Here is a 27,489-nt window from a genome sequence, read left to right as displayed (position 1 = left end):
AGCAAGTAATATTTTTCTTCCAAAGCCACTCAATCACTTTAGTGTTCGTCCTTGTAGACAAAAGGCCATCTTGATGTCGGCATAAACATCTTCTTCGGTGTTATTTTAGCACAGAGCATGAACTGCTGGGGTACACTGACTGTAGATGTCTAAGCAGTAACATACCTCTCAACTCTTTTCCCATTCTTCACTTTCACTATATCTCTACGCTTACTGAAAACCTTACTGCCATCTTCACCCTCTCTCCCCCTACTCTTCACTTTCAATATATCTCTATTTGCTTACTGATCCCATGTGATAAGTATGACAACATTAAGCATAACAATTTATAGTACCAATCTGAGATGCTAATCCATTGTATATGAAGCTTATTGTATCTCTGAGACACTACTCCACTGAATGATTTCTTGTTACTAAGAGTAACTGCCAAAGTATGTGTTACTAAGTGAAGTGATCCTGTTAGCTTTATTAGCAACTGTGATAATATGTGTTACTGTGTGATTTATTACTATCACTTCTCTGATTGTTTCACTATTTTGTTTAAAATACTGACTGCTATGTTGTTATTATGTGGAGCTTTTCTCCCCGGGCTTCGCCTGAAAATTGGCAAACTTGCCCACTCAGACTTCACCGGTAAACAAATGTTAAATAAATAAAAATAAAATTGTCCAGAATTTTTCAGAATATTTCATATTTTGCATCATGTTTTTGCCATGTCCCTGTGATTTTATTTTTCTGTTAAATCACTTAGTAATGGCAGGCAGAGTTTCATAGTTCTTATTGTTCATGAAATGCATGTTGATGCAAAAACGTGTTGCTCTGTTTAATTTTATAAAGTGAATTAGAGTAATATTTAAAAATTGTCCCTGATTGTGGGCCTTATTTCCCCTCTGCCTTTATTTTTGGTTTGGTCCAGAATACTACCTCTACCATCCTAAGAGTAGGGGAGGATCTCACTCTCTCTTTCCCAGTAGAAACTAATCCCACATCTGATTCCCATCAAAGAGACGCTATAGCCTGCCAAGATTTTCAGACACTGCTTTCTGATGTACTTCCAAGGGGAACTGTAAAATTAGTGTATGTGAGGAGGGAAGAGAGAAAGTGGGAGAGAAAGGGGTTATGTTTCTTATAAGACTGTAGTCATCCCATTAACATATAGGGGGGCAATGTTCTAGACTGGTTTCTTTCCAGCACTCTTCTTAATCCTTCCATTTGGGGGCATCTAATTCTAAATCATGTTACAAGCACATCCAGTAGTTTGAATGTTCACTTTAATGTTCATCTTCCTCTTGTTACGTCTTGGCTGTTAGGTTGTTGTCCGTCATCTTCCTCGTGTTACTTCTTGACTGTTAGGTTGTTGTCCATCATCTCCCTCATGTTACTTCTTGGCTGTTAGGTTGTTGTCCATAAATCTGATGAATTCCTTCTGGGCCATCATGGTCTGCTCGTGGTGCCACAGGAGTTTCCTCTGGTTTGTTGTTTGATCCGAGCACTTACAAAATACAGTGCTTTGCTTTAGGTGCCATATGTAGTCACCAGATGACTGCTGATGATGGGAACAAAACTCTGGTGATGCAACATTGTTGTGTACTCTTATTTTGGGCAGTAGACTCTTGACAGCTGCAGGCAGATTTCTTTCTCATATTGTTTGGGTCTCTACTGCCATTGCTTTGTTGCCTGCATATAGGCATCTCCATCATTTGGAAGATGTATTCCTTGGTTTCCATCCAAAGTGTCAGCCTTACTGGACTCTGTTTTCATCATTCAGGAAAGCCTTTAATCTTTGAACTCACTGAAAGAGTGAAGCATTCAAAGATAATTTATCACACACTATTTACCCCCCCCCCCACTTCCGATCAATGTCTATACATTGTCCTTCTTTTGAACAACGATTATCTTTTTGTTTTTACTCTCAAATGTAGTAAATTTTTGACCACTGCTATCAGTGCAACCCATATTCATATTTTTTTTTCTTTTTTCTCTTTATAATTAATTTCGTACTTGCACTGTTATTTTTAGTAGTGTTTGTCCTGTATGTTTATCTTTGCTTATTTATGCTGGGGCTCTTTCTCCTTGTGTCTCGACTGAAAATAGGTTTGTTTGCAAACTCAGTTGGACTAACCCAGTTAACAAATGTGAAATAAATAATAAAGTAAACAGTGCACAGCTTTATGTGACTTGTGGTTACTTGCCACAGCATGCATGGTTCATTGATTTCAGCTTCACATGCAGGTTTTATGGTGTACCTTGCAGTGCCATCACAACTTGATGGGACAGCTCATACTGTCCATATGCTTTCCTGAAGTCCTTACAGTGGTGCATGTTCTCCAGCACTTATGTCAAGGTTGTCTGTTCTTGTCTACAACTGTGGCATTGAACTTAACCAGTCCTCAGAAGGCTGAACTGCCCATCCAACTGCTTGGTACTTTTCCAGGATTTTAGAATGTTATGGGGCAAACTTTCAATATTACATCTCTGGAGGTGATGATGGTCCTTAATGGACAACTTCTCCATGGTGTGGTATGTGGAGGAGGAATTATCACCATAACTCAGAGTAAGGGGAATAATCTGTGGTACCTCACTGTACCTCATTGTAAGGGGAATAAGCTCCATTACTTCACTATAACTCAGAGTAAAGGGAATAATCTGTGGTACCTCACTGTACCTCATTGTAAGGGGAATAAGCTCCATTACTTCACTATAACTCAGAGTAAAGGGAATAATCTGTGGTACCTCACTGTACCTCAGAGTAAGGGGAATAAGCTCCATTACTTCACTATAACTCAGAGTAAGGGGAATAATCTGTGGTACCTCACTGTACCTCAGAGTAAGGGGAATAAGCTCCATTACTTCACTATAACTCAGAGTAAGGGGAATAATCTGTGGTACCTCACTGTACCTCATTGTAAGGGGAATAAGCTCCATTACTTCACTATAACTCAGAGTAAAGGGAATAATCTGTGGTACCTCACTGTACCTCATTGTAAGGGGAATAAGCTCCATTACTTCACTATAACTCAGAGTAAAGGGAATAATCTGTGGTACCTCACTGTACCTCATTGTAAGGGGAATAAGCTCCATTACTTCACTATAACTCAGAGTAAAGGGAATAATCTGTGGTACCTCACTGTACCTCATTGTAAGGGGAATAAGCTCCATTACTTCACTATAACTCAGAGTAAAGGGAATAATCTGTGGTACCTCACTGTACCTCAGAGTAAGGGGAATAAGCTCCATTACTTCACTATAACTCAGAGTAAGGGGAATAATCTGCGGTATTTCACTGTACCTCAGAGTAAGGGGAATAATACTTCATTATAATTCAGAGTAAGGGAGTAATCGGTGGTACCTCACAATCAGGAGAATAATTTCAGTTACACTCATCAGAATTTCAACAGGAACCCCTTGAAAATATTAATGGTGTTTTCTACAATAAGGAACAGGATAAATCAGCATATGTAACATGAATGACATATTATCAAACTAGAGGATGATATTGAGAAACAAAATGGAAAACAAAAGTGTTAATGTTTTGATGTTTATTGAATGAGATCATCAGTTTATTAGAGAAATATGAGACCAAAGGAATGCATACCTGTACTCTGGCCTAAAAGCCTACATAGAACACAGGCTCCAGAGCATTTGCTTTTTATTTATTAGGACCCATCCTGATCTTTAAGAGTTTCTTAAACATTCATAGAGACTCATCATGTTTGATGTTAACTGAAAAATTATTCCAAAGGGCCGTGAATCGTCAAAGCCAAAATTTTCATTCTTTTCAAGCCCTTTAAAGATGGCATTTTAATATTCAAATTTGCATGCATCAAGTTTCTTAGACAAGTGTTTGTCTCAAGGCCTAATAAACGCCTAGTTTGTTCATTTTGTATTATATGCTGAATGTATGAATAGAAATTATACTGGCCAGAGCAGGATATTGCCTTCTTCCTGGGAACTGTGGTTTTGTTGCTTTTTGGTCCGTATCTCACTGACTGCCATCAGCCATGTCCCAGTGCCCCCAGCCTCTGCAGCCATGATACCTGGTAAGTATCTGGCTTGACACCCAGACAAGGACCCTAACAAACCTGGTCCCTAACCATGGTATTGGGGTGAATGCATGCAGAAAGAAGAGTAGGACAACACAGTAGAGCACCATCCTAGTGGTAGGAAGGCTTTTTTTATAATGATACTATGCATTAACCCCTTCTCCACTCCAAATGTACAATAACATCAGTGCATTGTATGGGACATATGTCTGTAAGCATACCATCCATTATGGACATATTTCTCAACACCCCCTCCACTTTATATCAGTTTCAGTTAGACCTATGGCCACCATGAGGAGTTGCATTTTTTTATTGTATTATTTTTGCCTCTGTGCCTGTCAACCATCAAGCCTCCCCTTGATCAGATATTATGTTGACCGAGGGGGACTTCCATTCATGCAGACACGAGTGTGTTTTGTGCCCTTCCTAACATATCTGTAATGAGAGAATTTTTCATTTATGGTCTAATCTTGCAACTGGTGGTGACATCAGCACTTGTGTCACCACAAGGGCAACCTTTCCGCCTGCTTCCCCCCACACATGCTGACAAGGGCCAGCATGACTGGCTTTGGCATTGATACCCATATGTTCCTCACACCAGCTCCCTGCATCTCTGCTAACCATCTGATGTTCTGTCATTAGAGCATTGACATGAGCTAGCCAGGAACTCCCCCCAATGGATACACCTATCTTCTTTGCTTGTGCTGTCAAGTGCCTGAGCTTCTAGTTAGCTTAGATTATTTGGGGCTTTAGATAGAGCTTTATTCCTCTGTGCCACTGGTACAGATGGGAGCTGTAGTTTGGCAGGAAAAACTACACCTTCCCCATGAGAAGAAGAAATAGCAGTCGGTACTTGATTCCATGGGTGTAGCCAGGTATTTGACAGGTATTCCATTGTGTATACTTCTTTTTTAATCACCTATTTTGTGCAATGAAATGTGCTATGACTTAAATTGTAGAAATTGGAATATTTCATATGGCTGATGATTATATATTTTATTAACTGTTTTTTACCCCAGAATTTTTTGTTTTTTGGGGGGAGGCTATATTTGTGGGGAAGGGAACTACATTACAGAAATGTGCATGCAATTCCAAAACTCCAGACTATGGCTGTGCTTGCTCCCATGCACCATCAACTCTCTGATACCTGGCTCACTAGTCATACTGTCATCACCAGTACCATATATTCATTCACCACACATAGCAACACTACATCCACATATGCGGAGGCCCTTAACTGTAACCTGCCCAAGCAACAAGGACCTCCGAAGCTGAAACGCAAACAAACACCAATCACAACCAAAGTGTCACATAGCTCACAACACCAGTGTGCCACCCAGCAACAGCCCTTAAGGCAAGACAATGTACCTAACACTTTATTCATAGGTGATTCTATAGTTAGGCACACTGATGTCCCACTCACCAGGCTGACCAAGGAGAAAATTACAGTGAGCTGCCTGTCTGGTGCCAGGATCCGCCACATAACTCATGCACTCAGGTCACTCTACAACAAGTACAAATATGACTCGGGCATTGTCCATGTTAGAGTGAATGACTTTAGACGTACCTCCATGGACTACATGAAAAGAGACATAGAAGAGCTCTCGGATCATGTGGCCCAGGCAGGTATGACCCTAGCCCTGAGTAGCATCCTGCCTTTGCCCAAATTTTACCACAATATAAGGACAAAATGATTGACTTCAACAATTGGCTAAGCTTCTGGTGTCATTCAAAGGGGATCCAGTATCTGTATGCATGGGACGACATGATCGACAGACCACGATGCTTTGCCAGAGATGGTCTGCACCTGTTGCCCCTGGGATTCAGGTTACTGGCTAAGGCTCTTGCCACCCCTATAGTGCCTTTTTTAGGCAAAGTTCAAAGGACAAATCCACCACCGTAAAAGGTACAAGCATGCAAAATTTGAAGGTAATGCTACTCAATGCTAGAAGTCTAAATCTCAAAATGCACTCTCTCGAGGCACTCCTAAAAATGGAGAACATCGATATCTGTGCAGTAACTGAGAGACCTGGTTCAAGGATCCAGAGAGCACCCCTGCAATACCAGGCTACAGCTCTTACCACACTTTTCGGCCACCAAACCAGGATCGAAACACTAAAGGTGGAGGAGTGTCCATATTCACCAAGGATATTCACACCACCAGGTTAGTTGCCCAACACAATGCATCTGAAATTCTCTAGGTGCAACTAACACTAGGTAAGACCAGCACTAAGGGGCTCTGGCTAACAAAGTTCACAGATGGCTGCAAACTGGGAGCCATTATTGAATCCCGAAATGATGTCGATACTCTACAAAAGGGCCTTACAGAAACAGATGTTTGGTGCCAGAGCCATGGGCTCAAGCTCAATACCAAGAAATGTATAGTTATCCCCTTTGGGGAAAAAACATGTACCCGTGACTTACCACATAGGTGGCAGTACACTAAACACCAAAAGTGTGATAAGAGACTTAGGGACACAGGTGGACAGTGGTCTCACCTTCAATAACCACATCGCCACAACAGTCAGGAAATCCTTCTATGTGGCACACCTCATCACTAAGGGCTTTTCATCCAGAAAAAATGAGGTCATTGTCCCACTGTACTCATCTCTCATTAGACTCATTATAGAATACAATGCCCCATTTGGTATGTATCTCTCAAGACATGTACAACAACTGGAAAGGCCACAGAAAGGCCGCAGAAATATCTCACTAAAAGAATCACAGGCCTAAAGCAGATGCCCTGTGCTGACCACCTTAAAAAACTCCAGCTATACTCTGTTGCATATTGTCTACTCTGAGGTGATCTCTGCTTAACATACAAGGCCATGTCAAACCCAGAGCTGTTCGACATGCTACACTTAAAGAAATCCCAATCCCTCAGAGCCACACGCTCCAGGGATCTAAACCTTGTCATCACAAAAAACAAAACATGCTGGAGGGATAGGTTCCTGACCCAGAGACTCCCCAAACTCTGGAACAGACTGCCCATACATGTCAAGCAGAGTGCCTCTTTGGCCGTCTTCAAAAGGAACCTTGATGATTGGATGGGAGAGAGGAAATTCACCCCGGGGATCATGTCAGTCGCCCTGCTAGACAGGGATCCAGGGAAGTAAATAGTGTGGAAAGAAATAGCCAGGGAATTGTTATGGCTAGGCTTGTATAGGCCCTAGGGCCGATAGCCTAGTACCAACCTATGAACCTATTTGAATAAATGAAAACTCTCTCTCTCTCTCTCTCTCTCTCTCTCTCTCTCTCTCTCTCTCTCTCTGTTCTGTCTCACTCTGTCTCACTCTGTCTCACTCTGTCTCACTCTGTCTCACTCTGTCTCACTCTGTCTCACTCTGTCTCTCTCTCTCTCTCTACCCCAGCTGGCTGGCTGGGAACAGTGGAGTTTTGAGAGCTGTTGATTGACCTAATATACAGTTAAGAGGCATGCTTAACTAATTTGTCATTAAGTAGTTTTGGACCTGGTGAGTTGTTAACTATAAAACATCCAGTAAAAATATAGCTTTGGAGGAAGTGACTTTGGAATCTCTGAATATTCACTCATCCGTAATAAGCTGACCTAACATTCACCGAGTTAGTCACTATATGGTCAGGGATCCACTTCTAAATTTCGAGATCCCACAATCTCGACTTTCAATATCCCGAAGCCATAATGTCGATATTGTGGAATCTTGAAATTGTAAAATGAAAAAAAAAGATGACAACATTTAAAAACATGTTTTTGCAGGGAGGCAAGAACTCCTGCACCCACCATACCCCGGTAATCTAAATGTAATAATTCCGAGATCACTGTACAGTGATGAGAATAGTAATGTTTTATTTATTTTTATTTATTTTACATTTGTTGACCAGGATAGTCCGACTGGATACATGTCCATTTTCAGCGGAGGCCCGGGGAGAAAAGCTCCACACACAAATTTTGATATATACAGTACATTATGACAAACAGTGAGAGGAGTGCATAAGACATAAGACATGAGAATAAGTAACTGTAGTTTCACATATTTACACTATACATGGTAGGTCATAAGTATAATACATTCCTTCTTTAAGTCATTTAACCTGCACTATCCAGTTGAGTTAGAGTCTTTGGGACACGGCTGAGTTGAAGTCTTAGGGACAGTGAGAAGATCCTAGTCAGGTTTAGCGCAGGGACAGAGCCAGTGTGATTTAAAATGTTTTCTGAGATTTTCTTTGAATAGAGTTAGTGAACAATTAAGAGTGAGGTTGGGTGGTAGTTGATTCCAGATTTTCCCAGTCGAGTTAGCAAATAAGGCTTCACCAGCTGAGTTTTTGGATTTGATTGTTTGGATAAGTAGTCTATTGGATGAGCGGAGTTTGCTGTGATTACTATATGGGGTGACAATGTTTTTGAGGGATAGAATATTATCTGGGTGGTGTAGGGCTTTGTGGGCTAATGTGAGCTGAGTAAACTGAAGAAGGGTAGGAAGTTCAAGCCACCCTAGGAGATTTAGATTGTGGCAGTGGTGTGTCCTATAGGATGAGCCTGTGGCAAATCTAGCTGTGTGGTTGTAGCAATGGGATAATTTGTTGATTTCAGTGCTACGCAGGCCTGTGAATGGGGGGGGGGCATAAAGGAGGGTGGAAGGAACATGACATCATGCAATGGAAGTTCTGGCAAGAGGAGTGAGGAAGGGTCTAAGCTTATAAAGTGATCCTAGTTTTTTGTTGATGGTTTGATTAATATGAGCATCATATGTAAGATTATTGTCTATTGCGACTCCCAGGAGTTTGGTTTGGGCATCAGGGTAGATAATGGTCGTAGATCGCTATACAGTGCAGAACGGGAACATTACTGTTCTCTACATTGTAGTGTGATCTCAGATTTAGTATATTTAATTTGCAGGGGGTGTGGGGGGTGCATGGGGCTTGCCCCCCTGCAAAAACATGTTTTTAAGTGTTGTCATCTTTTTTTTTGTTTGTTTTTGTTTTACAATTTTGAGATTCCACAATCTTGACATTATGGCTTTGGGATATTGAAAGTTGAGATTGTGGAATCTCAAGATTTCGTAGTGTACCCCTGGTTAGATGATGACATGATCTGAGAATTTAACTTTGAGTTTGGCTGATGCTCAACTGATGACTACAGTTACACTTGCACGCTTAAAAGGAGTACATCCTGCTATGTTTGAGGCTGTATTTGGTCATTCACTAAGTCACTAGCAGTTATTCAATTACTCAACTACATTTTTGACTTGGTTGCCTTATTTGACCTATAAGGAGATACCTGCAAAGTTGCAACTTTTAAAATTGCTACAACTGCAAAGTTTTTGACTTCATTTCTAATTAGTTATCAGTTTAGATTTACAATGAGAGAAAGAGATTTAGAGAACAAAAGACTACATCATTTCCCCAAAGGTAACTTATGTTTTACAGTTCATTTGTCATATGGCTGCAAATCCTTGGAATATTTGCTCACAATGTGCAATCACTGCATACCCAGGATTCCTATTGTATATTAATGGGTACCAGTGCATTCAAATTTGATTTGGCAGTTGCTTTTCTGTGTGTGTGTGTGCGTGTGTGTGTGAGAGAGAGAGTGAGAGAGAGAGAGAGAGAGATGCATTGCTAATTTTTCATTTTTGTTCTTGTAGTCTCATTTTAGGAATGGTTACACTTGGCAACATGCTTGCATCAGTGCTTGCTGGGAAGATTCAACCCTCAGATCCTGTCAGCAAAGTTCTTTATAAACAGTTTAAAAAGGTAAGGATGTAATATATGTCATTGCAAGCTAAATATATAAATTCACCACCAAATCAGATACTGCCTGCAGCCAACTTGTTCATTTTATCAGTTGTAACTGCCTCACAGCACATACAGCCTGAAATCTGACCCTGGTACTTACTGATGATTCCTGAAAAAGATTCCTGATACAGATGCAGGTTCAGATTTACAGAAAAAAGCAAAACAAAATTACTATAGATGTATGTATGAACTGTTGGCACTAGTCTGTGTATATCATGTGAAGTGCTGGTTTAGGCAAATCAAATGCTGGAATTAAAATTTTGGGGAGAAATAACAACTTCAGGTATACAGATATTAATTGCTGAAAATGAGAAAGTTGAAAATCTGACTTGCTGCTCATCAAAAAAAAAAGAAAAGAAATTATATCATCTTGTCCTATCAATTCTTTATAAATAAGTAGTGAAAAACTGGGGATAGTGACAGATTTTATTTTCCTCGGCTCAAGGATCTCTGCAGATGTTGATTGCAGACGTGAAGTTAAAAGATGCTTGCTCTTCTAAAGAAAATCTATGGCAAATCTGAGAAAGAGTTTAAAGGGAAGTACATTAAATTAACGAATATGAATTTGCAAGAACTTAAAAGTAGTATTTCTTTAAGTATAAGTCTGGAGTGCTGAAGTCCTTGAGGTCATGAGGAGTTGGATTTGAACAAATGACTGTATAAGTCCTTATAGTGTACTACTAGTTTGACCTGCCTGGTGGACCTGGTATACTTAACAGTTTGAGATGCATTTGTCTCTGAAGCAGGTAGGCATGCTGAAGCCATAGGATGTGATAGTTCAACCTACTTTGTGTGATTTATTGTCTGTTACCACATTTTCTGAAGAAAATGTCTTCTTACTTCTGTTCACCAGGTGCTTCCTTTAATATATTCCTTTTGATGTATGAAGTACAAAGGATCTGGGTTGCTTATGTTATCTAAGTACGTCTGCTGCTTGCCACATAACTTCCTGTGTAGCCTGATATTCTGTCCTTCCTGTAGATCCAGTAGCTCTTTTGTTCCTGCTTTTCCAGTTAAACAGTCTATCATTTAGTTTTTCAGGGATTTGGAATTTACTCCTTGTTCTCAGGAGTCAATAGAACACTGGGAACTGGCAAAAAAACCTTAGTCTGTGTCCTGGTTGCTACCACATTAGGGATGACTCTATCTCATCAAGTGTAATGCTATGATATTTAAGTAGAGCAAAGTAGGGATCCCCATTGTGTGTTTTAAGCAGCTTTGTGATTCCACAATTCTTTCTATTTGACTGGGCATATGCTGGACTAGAAGTCATGTGTCAAAATGCCCAGTTTTCACCAAAATATGCCAGTTCTTCATTTACAAATTATGGGCCATTGTCTGACATGACTACATCATGTTGCATGCCTTAAGAACACTGATTTCAATGCAGTTATGATAGCTCTGCTTGTGGTTTCAGTTAGCTTAGTGATTTCTGTAAAACTAGGGTAATAGTCCTCACATGCTAAGGACACTGTGTCCTGGTGTTGAAAAAAATCAATGGCATCTTTGGCTCATGGTTTTCCTGACAGTGCATGACAGTAAATGTTTTGTATGGAGCTGCAGACAGCACACTACAATGCAGTATTTTCTATCTGATTTGACATATGTTGCCAGTAAAGGATAACTCTTAATTCTTAGACTGATTCCTGGTGTGACTCATGGAGTTTGTTAAACATGTTTCAGGTTTTGCTGAATTCCAGAATGTGGTATAGTTTCCTGTGTTGCCCATATCCTTACTTGGATAGGAGGAAGCTTCTCTGTTCACCAGTGAGAGTGGGGAGCTTTGAGCAGCCTATCTGTCCCTGGAGGAGTGGTCTCAGCCCTGAAACTAGTAACTTATTGGCCGCTCTGGGTGAATTCCTATCTCTTTCAGTTTCCCTGCTTTAGAACCCGCATTTGTGTGGTTTTGCACAATTTTGCGCATAGCGCAGCATCGGGCAGCGCCACTTAAACAGGTTTAAACTATTCCCGGCTCCACAAAGTCTGCTCTTCACTTTTTCTCTTAGAACTGTTCTAAATCTCAAAGTAAGCACTCTATTTTCATTCTAAAGCCCTGCAGTTGCTCGTATAAGTAATCTTATAAGTAAGCACTAAAACTAAAGCACTACACCCTCTTATACTCCCTTTAAGTACTTGGCTCCCTATTGGTCCTTTTTGATCAGTCAAAAAGTAGTTCCTTATACTATTCTGGCATGTCCAAAAGTCAGTTTCGGGTTTACTGTCCAGTCCAGCTGGTGAATCTGAGAATCTTGAGGCAATGTTACAACTGCCTTATGTACACAGACCACCCTCTCCTCCTCCCAACAAGCTCAAATATATGTGAGAGATGCAACTATATAGCCAAACTGGAGGCTGAGCTCTCTCAACCCAATACTGGCGCAGTCAGTCAGGAGGAGAAGGTAACCACACACACCACAAATCCAGTCTCACATAGACCTATCGCAACAGAAAACCAAACACATAAACGCACAAAAACATACTCGGAGGCTCTAAATAAAAATCTGCCAAGCAACAGAGACCTCCAAAGCAGACATCCAAGCAACCACTACTCCACAACAATACCCACGTATCACATAGTTCACAAAGTCAGTGTGCCACACAGTCACAGCCCTTAAGGCTAAACAACACACCTAATACACTTGTAATAGGTGACTCTATTGTCAGACACACTGACGTCCCACTCACCAGGCTGAACAAGGAGAAGGTCACTGTAAGCTGCCTGTCGGGTGCCAGGATCCGCCATATAACACAAGCACTCAGGTCACTCCAAAGCAAGTACAAATATGACTCCGTCATTGTCCATGCTGGTGTGAATGACCTATGACGTACCTCCCTGGACTACATGAAAAGAGACATAGAGGAGCTCTCTGATCATGTAGCCCAGGCCGGTATGACCCTGACCTTGAGTAGCATCTTACCCTCACCAACAATGATGCCACAGTATTAAGACAAAATGATCAATTTTAACAATTGGCTAAAGTATTGATGTCATTCAAAGGGGATCCAGTGTCTGTCAGCCTGGGATGACATGCTCGACAAGCCACGTTGCTTCGCTAGGCACGGCTTGCACCTGTCACCCCTGGGCTTTCGAATACTGGCTAAGGCTCTTGACACTCCCATAGTGCCTTTTTTAGGCAAGGCTCAAAAGACAAACCCACCTCCATAGACAACACAAGGAAAAAGAAACTAAGGGTAATGTTGCTCAATGCCAGAAGTCTAAACTTCAAGATGCACACACTCGAGGCTCTCCTCAGTATGGAGAATATCGATATCTGTGCAGCAACAGAAACCTGGTTCAACACCCCAGCACTACCAGGATATACCTCATACCATGCTTTTCGGCCCCAAAACTCGGAACGAACCACAAAAGGAGGGGGAGTATCCATATTCATCAAAGATACCCACACCTCCAGGTTAGTGGCACTGCATGAAGCATTGGAGACCATCCATGTGCAACTAACAGTGGGAAAAACTGCCTTTCAGTTTGTAGCCTGCTATAGACCACCCTCCCAAACTCAGGAATCCCACTCGGCTTTCCTGAGAACACTGGAGAAAATGAAGGTCTCTCCAAACACCATTATATTGGGTGACCTCAACTACCCAAACATAGACTGGGAGCACTACTCAAGCTCCAACGCCCTCGCCCAATGGTTCCTAGAATTTATAAACTCAAATGCTATGGAACAACTGGTCACCACTCCCACAAGAGGGGGAAAACATATTGGACCTGATCATCACCAACATGGGGACTCTATGTTCCATACCAGAGGTATACCCCTCACTGGTAAGATCTGACCATAAATTAATCTCACTGGACATCCATATCCTGTCCCCACCCCCAGCCAAGGAAACCACGGTAATGAACTTCTCAAAAGCAAACTTCACACTTCTCAAAACCGAGGTGGAATCCTTCAAAGCCCCCGGGCCAGTGGAAAATATGGCCCAAACCGCAGAATCCTTTACAAACGCTTTCTATGGACACCAACAGGAATGCATGGATCGTGCTATCCCAAATAAAACCAAGCCTCATTCCTCCAAAGGCAGGAGACCTGTCTGGTGGACCCCAGCCATAAATAAGCTATACAACAGAAAGAGGAAGATACTACATGATAGAGCAAAATCCCAAAAAGGGAAGGCATCTCTGATCAGTACTATCAAGAAACTACGATCCCTCATAAAATCATCTAAGGCCAGCTTCGAAAGAAAAATTGCACAAGATGCTAAAGATAATCACAAGGCCTTCTTTAGTTATGTCAGGAACCTGGGTGGCAACTCCCAGATATGCTCTGAGTTGGTTCAAAATGACAAAAAATACACTGAACCCACAGACATTGCCAACATCCTGGCAGACAGGTTCAGTGCAAACTTCTCCCCCCCTTCCCCCCCCAAAAGAGCAAATGTCTATCCCAACAGAGTGTAGCCTCCCTGACATCACCAAAGCAAAAAACACAGCATCAGTGGGACCGGACGGTGTCCCGGGCTGCGTCTTACACGAACTCCAAGAAGAACTGAACCCTCACATAAAGTCACTGTTCAGTCTCAGCCTTACTACAGGATATGTACCCAAGGAATGGTGTACAGCAACAGTGGTCCCACTCCACAAAGGTGGTGCCACAGTGGATCCCGGAAACTATCGCCCTATAAGCCTGACTAGCCTGGTCTGCAAAGCTATGGAGCGTATCATCATGAAACTCATAAACAAAGACATTGGGGAACCTCCAAACACTGGATCCTACCCAATTCGGCTTTGTTAAGGGTAGATCTTGCCTCTTGAACCTGGTCGACTTCTTTGAAACAGTCACCAAGGCCATAGATGAAGGGAAGGTAGTCCACACAGCCTACCTGGACTTCGCAAAAGCCTTCGACACAATACCCCACTCGGGCATCATAAATAAGCTCACCAGCTTAAGTATCAACCCCTGTGTCACAAGATGGGTTGCAAACTGGCTCAGGGATATAACCCACATGGTCAGAATTGCAGGTGCCATGTCAGACTCTAAACCAGTTACAAGTGGCATCCCACAAGGCTCAGTCCTGGGACCTCTCTTGTTCGGTATATATTTCTCTGAGGTACAGGCTAACATGGGAGGACTATGGCTGACCAAGTTCGCAGATGACTGCAAACTGGGTGCCATAATCGACTCGCCGACTGACACAAGCATCCTCCAAAAGGGTCTCACAGAGATGGATAACTGGTACTGGTGCCAGAGCCATGGCCTAAAGCTAAATGCCAAAAAGTGCATAGTCATCCCCTTTGGGAAAAACAAAGTGCCCACAAATTACCACATAGGTGGTAATCCATTAAGTACGGAAGAAGTAATTAGGGATTTGGGACCCAAGTAGATAGCAATCTCTCCTTTGACAATCACGTTGCCAAGGTGGTTAGAAAGAACTTCTCTATAGCCCACCTTATCACGAAAGGGTTCACATCTAGATCAAGAGAGGTCATTGTGCCCCTCTACTCATCACTCATCAGGCCCATAATTGAATACAATGCCCCATTTGGGATTTACCTTACCCGACACCTGCAGCAACTGGAAAGACCCCAAAAGTACCTCACCAAGAGGATCAAGGGACTCAAACAGATGCCCTACGCAGTTAGGCTAAAGAAACTCCAGCTCTACTCAGTTGCTTACCACCAACTCAGAGGCGATCTGTGCCTGACGTATAAAGCCATGTCCAACCCAGAATTAATGGACATGCTCCACCTCAGGAAATCCAAATCCCTTAGAGCTACATGCTCCAGGGACTTAAACCTCAGCACAGAAATAAATAGGACATGCTGGAGGGACAGATTCATATCCCAGAGGCTCCCCTCACTCTGGAACAAAATCCCAATCCTTGTTAGGCAGAGTCCCTCATTGACCCTCTTCAAGAGAAATCTTGACGAGTGGATGGGAGATCGTAGGTTACCCCTGGGATCTCTTCTGTGTCCCTACTAGACAGAGGCACAGTAAATTAACCTCAAAAGGGCTATCTTCTGTGACCTACAATACAAAGGCACAGTCAACTAATCTAAAAGGGTGGCGAAAGCCAAACACACTCTGGCTAGGCTTATTAATGCCCTAGGGCAGATAGCCTAGTATCAACCTATGAACCTATGTCTTGTCTTGCCTGGCTTCATGGCATAGAGGGGAACAAACATGCAACCTAGATGGCCTGAGTTCAAGTCAGATGATGGGTGGGGGTGGTCGGGAGTGAGCAGACAATGCCACCTTGCTCCTGTGGGGAGGGAGTGATGATTCCAGTCATCAGCTGCATTTTGCTTCCAGTGACTGGAGGCTCACTTTTGTCAGTGAAGTAGCACAAGCTAGGGATGTAGGACTGACTTACCAAGCCAATTATAATTGCCTGTAACTGCATGTGTGTGGAAGCATACACATGGAAGGGGAGTGCTTAGCAGGCTCCCTGTGGTTATGCAAGTGCTCTTATTTTTCACCGGGGGGGGGGGTTAGGGCCTAATAAGAGACACACTCATTACATGTATCAGTGGTTGTGGGGAAGGACACAAACCACTTCCATGACTGCCTGTCATGACAGCTCCTTCAGCAAGCTCTCACCAATGAATTGATGTAGGCAGATAAAGTCCAGGTAATATCTGATAACCCAGGATCAATTAATATCTCCGATGGAAGAATAATCCAGAGAGGATGGGAGTGAACGGCCAATGACAGCTCCCCCATCCTGAAGAGAGAAAGGCACCCTCACCATTCCCTTCATGATTGACACCCAGAGGAAATGTATGATTCCATTTGCAGCACTATACCAAGATGTGTATGTCTCCCAGCCTGCAGATATGCATTAGCCACTTTAACCTATACATGGAAACATGCACATATCAAGGCACTGTTATGGTGGGGACTATGTTTACAAGGGTCTTATACACCAGGGAAGAAAATCATCCACCCACTATGGTTGCTTGGTTGACAGCTTTTCTGTGGGTTGGCTGTTGCTCCTAAAACCTGCTGCTGTATAGAATATAGGTACTGGTAGGCTGGAGATCGGAAATCCTCCCACAGGGTGATATGATTTGCAATGGCTACTGTATGGGAATGAATGGATGACAGTCTAATAGGAGGAGGAGGCTGATGATCTGCAGGCACAGTGACAGAAAAACATCTAGAAAAAAATCTCTCGTTTCATCTAGTATAATAAGCTTCCCAGCTTTGCACATGAGACCTACTATGAGCTTAAAGGACAGAGCAGCCTTCAGTGTGTCACTTTCCTCCAAAGGCATCCTTTCATTACTGTCCTGATAATTTTGAGATAATTTTCTGTAGCTATTTTGAAATCTAAGTTTTTCTTCTGTAACTGACAGCAGTTGACCTGTTAACTTCCCTGTGTTTAATTTCTCCAAGCGTTTGAGTCTAGGGCATTGGAATTGATGAATTCCAGGAAACGTTGGACAGGTGTATTGGTACATGAGTAGCTTTCCCAATTAATGGAGGGGTGGAGGGGTAGTTGAAGTCGCCCAGTATCAGAGTGTTAGGTTGGATTCTAATATTCTTCAGGGTGGTTAGGAACATGGAGTGTGAGTCTTGGAACCTAGTAGGGGATCTATAGCAGACTATGACCTGAATCACTGTCTTACCCAAGTTAGCTGCACCTGAATTATCTCTGATGCATTATGTTGGGCTACCAGTCTGGAGGTGTGCTCATCCTTTATAAATATGGAAACACCACCGCCTTTGGAGCTTCGGTCCAAGTTCTGGGGCCGAAAGGTGTGGAATGAGTTATAGCCTGGTAGTGCAGAGGTGCTTTCTGCTGCCTTGAACCAGGTCTCTGTTACAGCACAAATGTTGATGTTCTCCATGCCTTGAACCAGGTCTCTGTTACAGCACAAATGTCGATGTTCTTCATTTTAAGGAGTGCTTCGAGCGAGTGCATTTTAAGATTTAGACTTCTAGCAGTATGACCCTCAGATTGCATTTGTTTGTAGCTGTTACAGTGGTAATTTGGTCTTTGGAACAACTCCTAAAAAAGGCACTATAGGGGTGGAAAGAGCCTTGGCCAGAATCCGGAAGCCCAGTGGTGACAGATGCAGGCCATCTCTGGCAAAACATCGAGGTCTGTCAGTCATGTCATCCCAGGCAGACAGATACTGGATCCCCTTAGAATGACACCAGAAACTTAGCCAATTGTTGAAATCAGTCATTTTCTACTTGTACTGTGGTATCATTCTGGGTGATGGTAGGATGCTGCTCAGGGCTAGGGTCATAGCCACCTGAGCTACATAATCAGAGAGCTCCTCCATGTCTCTTTTCATGTAGTCCAGGGTGGTACATCTCCGGTCATTCACACCCACATGTACAATGACATATTTGTACCTGTTGTTGAGGGACCTGAGTGCGTGTGTTATTTGGGGATCCTGACACCTGACAGGCAGCTTACTGTTACTTTCTCCTTATTCAACCTAGTGAGTGGAACATCAGTGTGCCTCACTATTGAGTCACCTATGACTAGTGTGTTGTGCATGCTGTTTTGCCTTAGGGACTTTGGTTGAGTGACACACCGTTTAGGAGAGTTATGTATCTCATGATTAGTGTTGGGTTGTGGTAGTCGACTTCATTTCTGCCTTGGAGGTCTCTGCTGTTTGGGTAGATTTTTACTGAGAGCCTCCATGAAGGTGGGTGTGTGGTTTGTTTTTTTATGTGAAGGCAGTGCTGGTGTGTGATCTGGAAAGCTATGTGTTCCATGTGGTGTGATGCAAGTGTTGACCTTCTTCTCTTGACCAGCTATTCCGGTCTTGGCTGGAGTGTGCATGGCTTCCAGTTTGGATTTATAAGTGCATCTCTTTCAAGTCTGAGTGTTGGGAGGTAAGAGGAGAGGGTTATCAGTGTACATAAGGCAGTTGCTACATTGCCTCAAGATGCGAATGTTCAACAGGTTAATAGGAAAAAGCACAGGGAACTGACATTTAGACATGCCTGGAGGAGTGGGTATTAATAAGAAGTACTGGACCTGTTTCCTTGTAGATCATTTAGTGCTGGTAGCACTTTTGTATGCTACTATAATTGCTACAAGAAGTCTGGTAAAGTGCTGGACTAATAAGCTAGTAAAAGTGCAGGAGAGGAGAGAACTAGCAGATCTAAGGGAAAAATTGAAGAGCAGACTTTGGCACTGCTCAGAAGCTTACAAACAGTCCTGGATACAGCAAGTCTGTATCTTTACTAGACTAGTTACAGGAAAGGCAGGAAACAAGCACAAACATGGGCTTTTAAACCAGAAAGTTGAGAGATGGAAAAACTGCCCAAACGGCCAATAAACTACAATTTCTGGGCCAGAAACCACTCCTCTTGTGGTAGATAAGCTACCTAGTGCTTACCACTGACAAGCTAGAAGGCTTCCCTCCAACACAGAAAGGCTTGGGGGGCTCAGAAGCTTACAAACAGTCCTGGATACAGCAAATCTGTATCTGGACTAGATTAGTTACAGGAAACGTGGAAAACAAGCACAAATGTGGGCTTTGGGATGGCGCAGTAGTGCAGCGGTAGCGTTGTCACCTCACAGCAAGAGGTTCTCCGGTTCAATTCTCGGCTGGGGTGCCTTCTGTATGGAGTCTGCATGTCCTCCCTGCGTTCATGTGGGTTTCCTCCAGGTACTCTGGTTTCCTTACACATTACAAAGAGCATTTCTCCCCGGGCCTCTGTTGAAAATTGGCTTTGTTCCAAGTCGGACTTTCCCGGTTAACAAATGTTAAATAAATAAACCAGAAAAGTTGAAAGAGATGAAAAAAACTGCCCAAACAGCCAATAACTTCAATTTCTGGGCGGGAAACTACTCTTCTTGTGGTAGATAGGCTACTTAGTGCTTACCACTCCCACTGATAAGCTAGAATGTTTCCCTCTAACACAGAAAGGCTTGGGAGAGCTCAGAAGCTTACAAACAGTCCTGGATACAGCAAATCTGTATCTGGACTAGACTAGTTACAGGAAAGGTAGAAAACAATCTTAGACTTTTTTTTTTTTTTTTTTTTATACAGAAAAGCAGTTAAAACAGCACTAAAAACAATTTCAGGTGCAGTGCAAGCTAGCACACTTGAGTGTGTAGCAATATTAGAGCAAATACAGTTTAAATAAATCCAATTTATTCAAACTGTATTCTGAACTGAATTCAGGTATTGTTTTATTTAACTCTGAACAGTTAAAAAGTGCCAAAAATATACTTATCAGCTGAGAAACACACTCAGTCAGAACAGAAGGAGATTCTAGCAATTTTTTTTTGGTAAAGTGGAAAGGGAGAAAGCTGGAACAGAAGATAATTCAAGGTTAAGAACCTAAGTGGGTAGGCCTTCTCAAATGTTCTCTCTGTTTTAGGTAGAAAGAGCTAATGACACTAGACTGGGAGAAGTGTCCCAGATCAAATTTACAGTATGGGCGGGCAACTGCAAAGCCACCAAGTATAAGAACAAGACACCAATAGGGAGAGCGGGTGGGAAACTATTACAGCTACTAGCTCTAGCCACTAAATGAAAGTTTTAAACAGATAAAGAAGCAAAGAGACTCTAGAGAATGCTTTTCACTGCAAACAAATCAGTTATATGATGCCTGACTGGAACACAGAAACCTCACAAAACATACACAGAAAAGCACAGATAGAGCACTCACAAACAGAAAATACAACTCTCAGTATGTAAAAGCAGTTTACACAAATCCAGTGAAACAGTAAAAAAGCTTTATAACAGTGCAAAATGTAGTAGATTAGCTATATGCCACAGTTCTAAGTGTTAAAGAAGTGCAATTCAATGAAATAAATGTAAGAAATAGCTTATTCTGCTCTTGGAATCTTAAGGAATTACTGCTTTGTCCCAGTGATGAATCACCATTCCACAGCCTGGTTAGACCTATTGCTCTCACTCAGTTGGAACTGACTGGGTATCCTTCTTCCACATTGCTCTCAATTCTGCCTGCAAATCCTGGTATTTTATTCATTTTGCATCTCTCACTGTAATTAAGACACTATAATCATTGGGTGTAGCAGTTTCAAAGATCAATGCTACTTTTGTCTTTTTCTTCTAGACTACTGTATCTTGTTTTCTTGCAACTATTTTTTGAACTGTTATTAATGTGTAATTCCATGGGATATAAACTTCATAATTCTCTATAATGCTTTTTGGTTCATATTTCTAATGCTTCTCAACTACTTTGATACTGTAGTGTTTGCACTATCCCCAATGCAACAGTCTTGCCACCCAGTAGCAAGATTCCAGTTCTTTCTTACAGAATCTGCATTTGTCCATTTCTGCCACATATTTAATGGACTTTGTACTCCAACGTGTGCATAGTCCACTATCCTGAGCCACCGTTATTAACCCTTCATCTTTTGGTTTCAATTCATCTCTCCTTAATCATTCCTGTGTCAAATCCTGATTGACACAACACTGTTCCAGGAGATCTCTATACCTGCCACTGCATGTATTGCTTTTCTACATTCTTTTCCTTCTCATCTGATCCTTTTCCTTATATTTTTTCTTTTGTCTTTTGGCACATCCAGTTGCTAATTTTTGTCTACTTCTGGTTTGATTTCCATTCCCACTTGATACTGATATGCTTCTCCTGAACTAAGCAGGGAAGTCATCTTAAAATTGTTCTCATGTTTTAAAACTTTCACTATGTTTGGATCTGGTGAGGTCAGCAGAAATGTTAATCCCACAATTGTAGATTTGTACATGTAATCAATTTTGTGGAGGCCTATACTTCCTTCAGAATGAGGACTAAATAACCTCGATATACACTGATTTTTATGTATCATTTGATAAGCATGATCATTTTTCTTGTTTTCCTATCCAACTGATCCAGTACCTTTTGTGGCTAGTCAGTCACCCCAAAACTGTAAGTTAAAACAGGAGGAGCAAATTGGTTTATAACTTGGACTTTATTTCTGGATGTCAAGGCAGTTTTCAGTATTAGTTTTAAACTCCTGAGGTATTCCTTACTGAGTTTTATTTACATCTGTTCATGTTTTATCACATACCCTTCATCACTTCCCAAATATTTATACACTCCCTCCTGCTCAAGTTACTTTATATCACATTCCTGTCCCAGACAGATATTTTCTTGGTGCTGCAGCTTTCTTGTTTTAAAGGTTGCTTTTGCTCATTTATCAAGACCAAATAACATTCTTATACTATCTGAGAAAGTTTTAACCACTTGCAGTTGTGCATTCAACTCATCTGACAAACTCTACAGTTTTAAGTTAGCGACAAAAAGTAGATGAGAAGTCTTTAAACAAGGCTGTTTGCTGGGAGCCAAATTGCAACTATGGCCTAATCTGCTAAGTAAACAGCTTAATGGGTTAAGGGCAAGACAAGACAATACAGCAGCAGTGACAGGGAATCACCCTAGAATATTCCTCCTTGAATTTTTATACCTGGGATAATAATTTGCCCTCTGTCATGGTTTAACTGTAAAGTGGTTTGCCACTGTTACATGGTCACTGTAATGTAACTGATCAATATAAGGTGTATCTTTAACATCTATAAGCACTCCTTTATCCACAAATGTGGGTTGTTTTCAAATGCTTTTTATTGTAATCTGTCCATGCCATACTTTGATTCTTCCCCTTTTTACAATTCTCTATTATGGTTTTATGTCGCTACGAATGATCCTTTGTTCAATATGACTTTCTTTTGTTATCCTTTTGTTCTATTGCCATAATTGATTTTTTTTCTAACTGGCTGTAAACTCTGCCTGCATCATTTCCAGTATATAGTTTGTATATTGTTTGAAGGCAAGTTATTTGTCTATGTTTTTTAGGATTAGGTTCATAGGTAAATACTAGGCAATCAATCTGCAGACCGTTTCAAGTCTAGCCAAAAAATCCTGTTAAAAATTTCCCTTTAGCCTCAAGGAGGTCAAGACAAGTTAGACCGGGGAAATAATTTGAGGCTGCCTATCCAACTATCTAGGTTTACCTTAAAGGTGGCAAGGGTGCTACTCTGCTTGACACGTAGTGGAAGTTTGTTCCAGAGGTGAGAGATACACTGGGATATGAATCTATCATGCCAGTGTATCGTATTTATATACTGATGAAGGCTTAGTTCCTTTACGTAAGTATTTGATGTACCATTAGTTCTGTGAAGGAAGAGGCAATCAAATAGGGTTGGAGCTTTCATGGCACAAAAGGCTAGACATAGATTTCCACAGAGGAGTCTGTAAGAGACTCAGTACAGAGTAACAGCTGTCACTCTTTCCTGAAACTAAAAGTTTTGAGAACAGTGATCTTTTTAGTTATGAATCTCTGAGGTCTCTCAAGTTGTATGATATGTTTAGATAAATACATGCCAAAAGGTGGGTTCTAGTCAGTAATGGGTCTGATAAGATATGAATAAAGGGGAATTAAGATTTTTTTTTGATCTAGTGGTGATGCCTTTGGAAATTAGATGGGCCAGATAAAAGGCTTTCCAAACTACTGTGGAGACATGATGGTCAAATGATAAGGGATTATCAACAAGAGTACCCAGATACTTTACAACAGTGTCTGATTTGAGGGGTGCATCTCCTGTAAGGCAAGTGAAGCTGTTTTTACCATAATGAAGTATGCAACATTATTTTTTGTCTGATTTCAGGTTCACTCTTAAAAAGGAGTATCATTTTTCCTGTTATTAACCAGGTCTGTGTCTTTTCAGGATGCACTTATAAGTAATTCTTACTCGAGGCTAAATCTTTGCGTAAAGATGTTAACAGTTTTAGCAAAAAGGTTAGGTGCTGTTTCTGGGCCTGGAAACCTTAACCATTATGCCAACTCCTAACCCCCTCTTCTATATTTGTCTAATTGTGATACTTCTCATCTTATATGCTGCATAGTTTTCTGTATTCGGTGCTTCCATGCTGGCATTTTGTTTCCTCTCTTCCTTTCCCTTATTGCTCTTTGTTTTTGTGGTAAGACTTTATCTGTTATTATTTACATGCACAGTAATTAACCTATTTATTTCTGTTATATCACAAGATTTTATCTTAATAGTCTAATTACTGTATTCATCTGTTTTACCAAACTTCTAACTTTTTGGGTCTAATTAACTTTTTATAATCTATTTTTTCATTGATCTTAATATGCGTATCCATCTCTATTAAATCAAGCAGATCTTCCCTTAGATCATTTTCTTCTAGACTGAGTGCATCTTCTTTGCTCTTCATTTCCTGTGGGTATTCTATAGAAAGTTCCAGAACATCTTCCTATGGCATATCTTCAGATGCACCCTGCTTCATCTGCTGCTCCTTCATATGGGAGCTCATTGGTCCATCACTCCACAACATTGTCTTTTACAAAGTTGAAACAGTTTCCTACTGCTTTCCTTGCTGTGCAACTTCAACTGAACTTTTGTACTGGTCTCCTACAGAAATCTCCAGAGCATCACCACGTGGCAAGTCGTGAGATGCCTCCTACTCCACCTGTTTCTCTGTAATCTTGGGAATCATTTTTCCATCATACCGTGACATTACCTGTGTTGGATTTTCTATACTAAATCCTTCACTTTGCAGATAATCCATAACTTCTGTTTCTGTTTATTTAACTTATTTCTTACTAATCCTCTTTTCTACTTTCCACTTTTTTGTTTTTTTGTTTTTTTTTTGTATTGTAAAATTTTCCATGTCTGGGTGCTTTTGCCGGTATTTCTCTTCAAGTATCTTTGGTTCCACTTTTTGATACAGATTAGTTTTGCTTTCTCCTTTGCATAAATATCGTACCATATCAGGTCTCTTTTTCATTCCCATGTCCGTGTTTCTTTTTTATACCTTTCAAACATCAATGAGTTTTGTTCTTTATATTTTCACACTTCCTCTGTCACTTCTTCTTCCATGCGGTCCAAAGTTTCTTCATCTATGTAATGTTTTTAATTAATCTGTTGTATTAATGACCACACTTTTTATTTGAAACTTTTGAAAGTTTTTTGTGCAAGTATTTTCTTTCCTCTAATTTCTCTCTTAATCTTTATGAATTTCTTCTATCTGGAAATGCTGGGCTTCTTTCATAATAATAATAACACATCATGTCTTCCTTATCCTCAATAGTCCACTCCATCAGCTTTATGGTTGTGTTTTAATTTCTCCAAGTCTTTTGGGTTTCTAATACCATGATGGGAATGGACCCCATTCCTAAGTCAAACTATGATTAAAGTTCATGAAATTAATATTGTTTCAATCTTTGATGTCAGCCAGAAGCGCTCCTTGCAGCACCTGCAATGTGCCCAGTAATGATTCCTTCCACAATTCGTACAGTTACATGTACTGGTAACATATCTAAGTATGATTGTAAATTCATTTTTGTAAGGCCCATTGCGCCGACTACTACTGGAACTGTGCCTGGGTATCTTTATTCCACATTGCCCTCATTTCTGCCTGCAAATCCTGGTATTTTATGACTTTGTGTCTCTCTGTACATAAGATACTGTAGTCACTGGGTGTAGCAATTTCAGTGATCAATGCTACTTTTGTCGTCTTTTCATGGACTACTATATCTGGTTTTCTCGCATCTGTTTTTTGAACTGTTGGTAATGGGTGAGCCCATGTGATACAAACTTCATCATTTTCTATGATGCTTTGTGGCTCATGTTTCCAGTGTTTTTCAGCTATTTCAGTATTATAATGTTCGCACAATCCCCAATGCAACAGTCTTGCCACATTATTATGCCTTTCAGTATACAGCCCTTCTGCTATTAGTATATCACAACCAGCAACAAGATGTAACTGTTTCCAGTTCTGTTACAAAATCTACATTTGTCTGTTTCTCCCACATGTTCAATGGACTTTGTAAATCAACGTATATATAGTCCATTATCTTGGGCTGCCAATATTAACCTTTCATCTTTTGGTTTAAATTCACCTCTCCTTAGCAATTCCTGCATTTGATCCCGATCAACATGAGGTCTTTGCAAGAGTTTTCTATACTTGCAAATATATTTATGGATTTTTCATATTTCTTGCCTTCTCATCTGATCCTTCACCTTATATTCTTTCTTTTGTTTTTTTTCAATTGCTGCCTGATTTTTATCTACTTCTGGTTTGCTTTCAATTCCCACTTGACACCAATATGCTTCTGCTAAACTAAACAAGGGAGTCATCTTAAATTTATTCTCCTCATGTTTCAGTTGCTGCCTGATTTTTATCTACTTCAGGTTTGATTTCCATTCCCACTTGACGCCAATATGCTTCTGTTAAACTAAGCAGGGGAGTTATCTTAGACTTATTCTCCTCATGTTTCAAAATTTTCACTATGTTTGGGTCTTATGAGGTCAGCAAATATGTATGTAGTCCCACAATTGCAGATCTATACATGTAATCAATTTTGAGGAGGCCCATACCTCCATCAGAACGGGGAATATATAATCTTGGTATGCACTGATTTTTATAAATCATTTGATGTACATGAAACATCCTTTTTTGTTTCCCGTCCAACCTATCCAACACCTTTTGGAGCCAGTCAATCACTCCAAAACTTAGTACAGGAAGAGCAAACTGGTTTACAGCTTGGACTTTATTCCTAGATGTCAACACTGTTTTCAGAATTAATTTAAATCTTCTGAAATATTCCTTACTAAGTTTTTTTCACATTTCTTCATGTTTTATTGTTGACCCTTCATCAGTTCACAAATATTTATACACTCCCTGTTGCTCAAGTTCTTTTACATCACATTCCTGTCCCAAACCAGTGTTTTCTTGGTGTTGCAGCTTTCCTGTTTTAAAGATTGCCTTTGCACATTTATCAAGACCAAATAACATTCTTATACTATCTGAATATGTTTTGACCACTTGCTTTTGCACTTTCAGTTCCTCATCTGATGAACTATACAGTTTTAAATTGTCTACAAAAAGAATATGAGAAGTTTTTATACTTTGTTGTTTCCTGGAAGCCATATTGTAACCATGACCTAATCTGTTAAGTAGACAACGTAATGGAATAAGGGCAAGACAAAACAGCAGTGGTGACAGAGAGTCACCCTAGAATATCCTACTTTGAATTTTTATTTCTGGAATAATAATGTGTCCATTATCATGGGTTAACTGCAAATCACTTTGCCACTGTTTCATGGTCACTGTAATATAATCCTGTAGTGTTGGGTGTATCTTATACATTTTTGAGCACTCCTTTATACATGAATGTGGGATACTGTCAAATTTTTTTTATAGTCTAGCCATGCCATACTTAAGATTCTTTCACTTTTTACAATTCTGTATTATGACTTTAACAGCAAGTGATCCTTTGTTCCATATGACTTTCTTTTATTACCCTTTTGTTCTAGTGCCATGACTGAGTTTTCTTCTAAATGACTATAAACTCTGTTGGCATCAATTCCAGTGTATAGTTTATACGTCATCGGAAGGCAAATTATTGGCCTAAAGTTTTTAAGATAGCCTGCAGGTTTGCTCTTAAGTTGGAGTATTGTTTTTCCTATTGTTAATCAAGCTGGTGTCTGGTCAGGGTGGACATATAAATAGTTCTTACTCATAGATAATTCTTCATGTAAAGATGTTAATACTTAGCCAGAAGTTAAGTACTGCATCTGGGCCTGGGGTTTTCCAGTTATGAGCTTTTCTTAACTTTGTTTCAATCTTTCTGGCCATTACTTCATCCCATTTCATATCCTGTACATTTGAACGTCTCATTCTTTCTTTTACGTCTTCTATCCATTTAGCATTTTTGTTGTCTTTGTTATGTTCTACAGGATCTTCAT

General features: G+C 40.7%; 1 protein-coding gene across 2 annotated transcripts in view; it reads left to right on the top strand.

Moving 5' to 3' along the window:
- Positions 1–27,489, top strand: part of CBS (cystathionine beta-synthase) — a 656,282-nt gene that overhangs the window by 558,604 nt on the left and 70,189 nt on the right. For both annotated transcript variants that reach the window (XM_044072237.1, XM_044072236.1), the window contains exon 14: positions 9,668–9,776. In XM_044072237.1, coding sequence (XP_043928172.1) covers positions 9,668–9,776 — 109 coding nt within the window. The remainder of the gene's footprint in view (positions 1–9,667; positions 9,777–27,489) is intronic.

Source organism: Protopterus annectens, chromosome 5.part0 (assembly GCF_019279795.1).
Source record: "Protopterus annectens isolate FY-2018-M chromosome 5.part0, PAN1.0, whole genome shotgun sequence".
Lineage (NCBI taxonomy): Eukaryota > Metazoa > Chordata > Ceratodontiformes > Protopteridae > Protopterus > Protopterus annectens.
The sequence above is the reverse complement of the archived record's forward strand: the minus strand, read 5'-3'. Positions and strand labels throughout refer to the sequence as shown.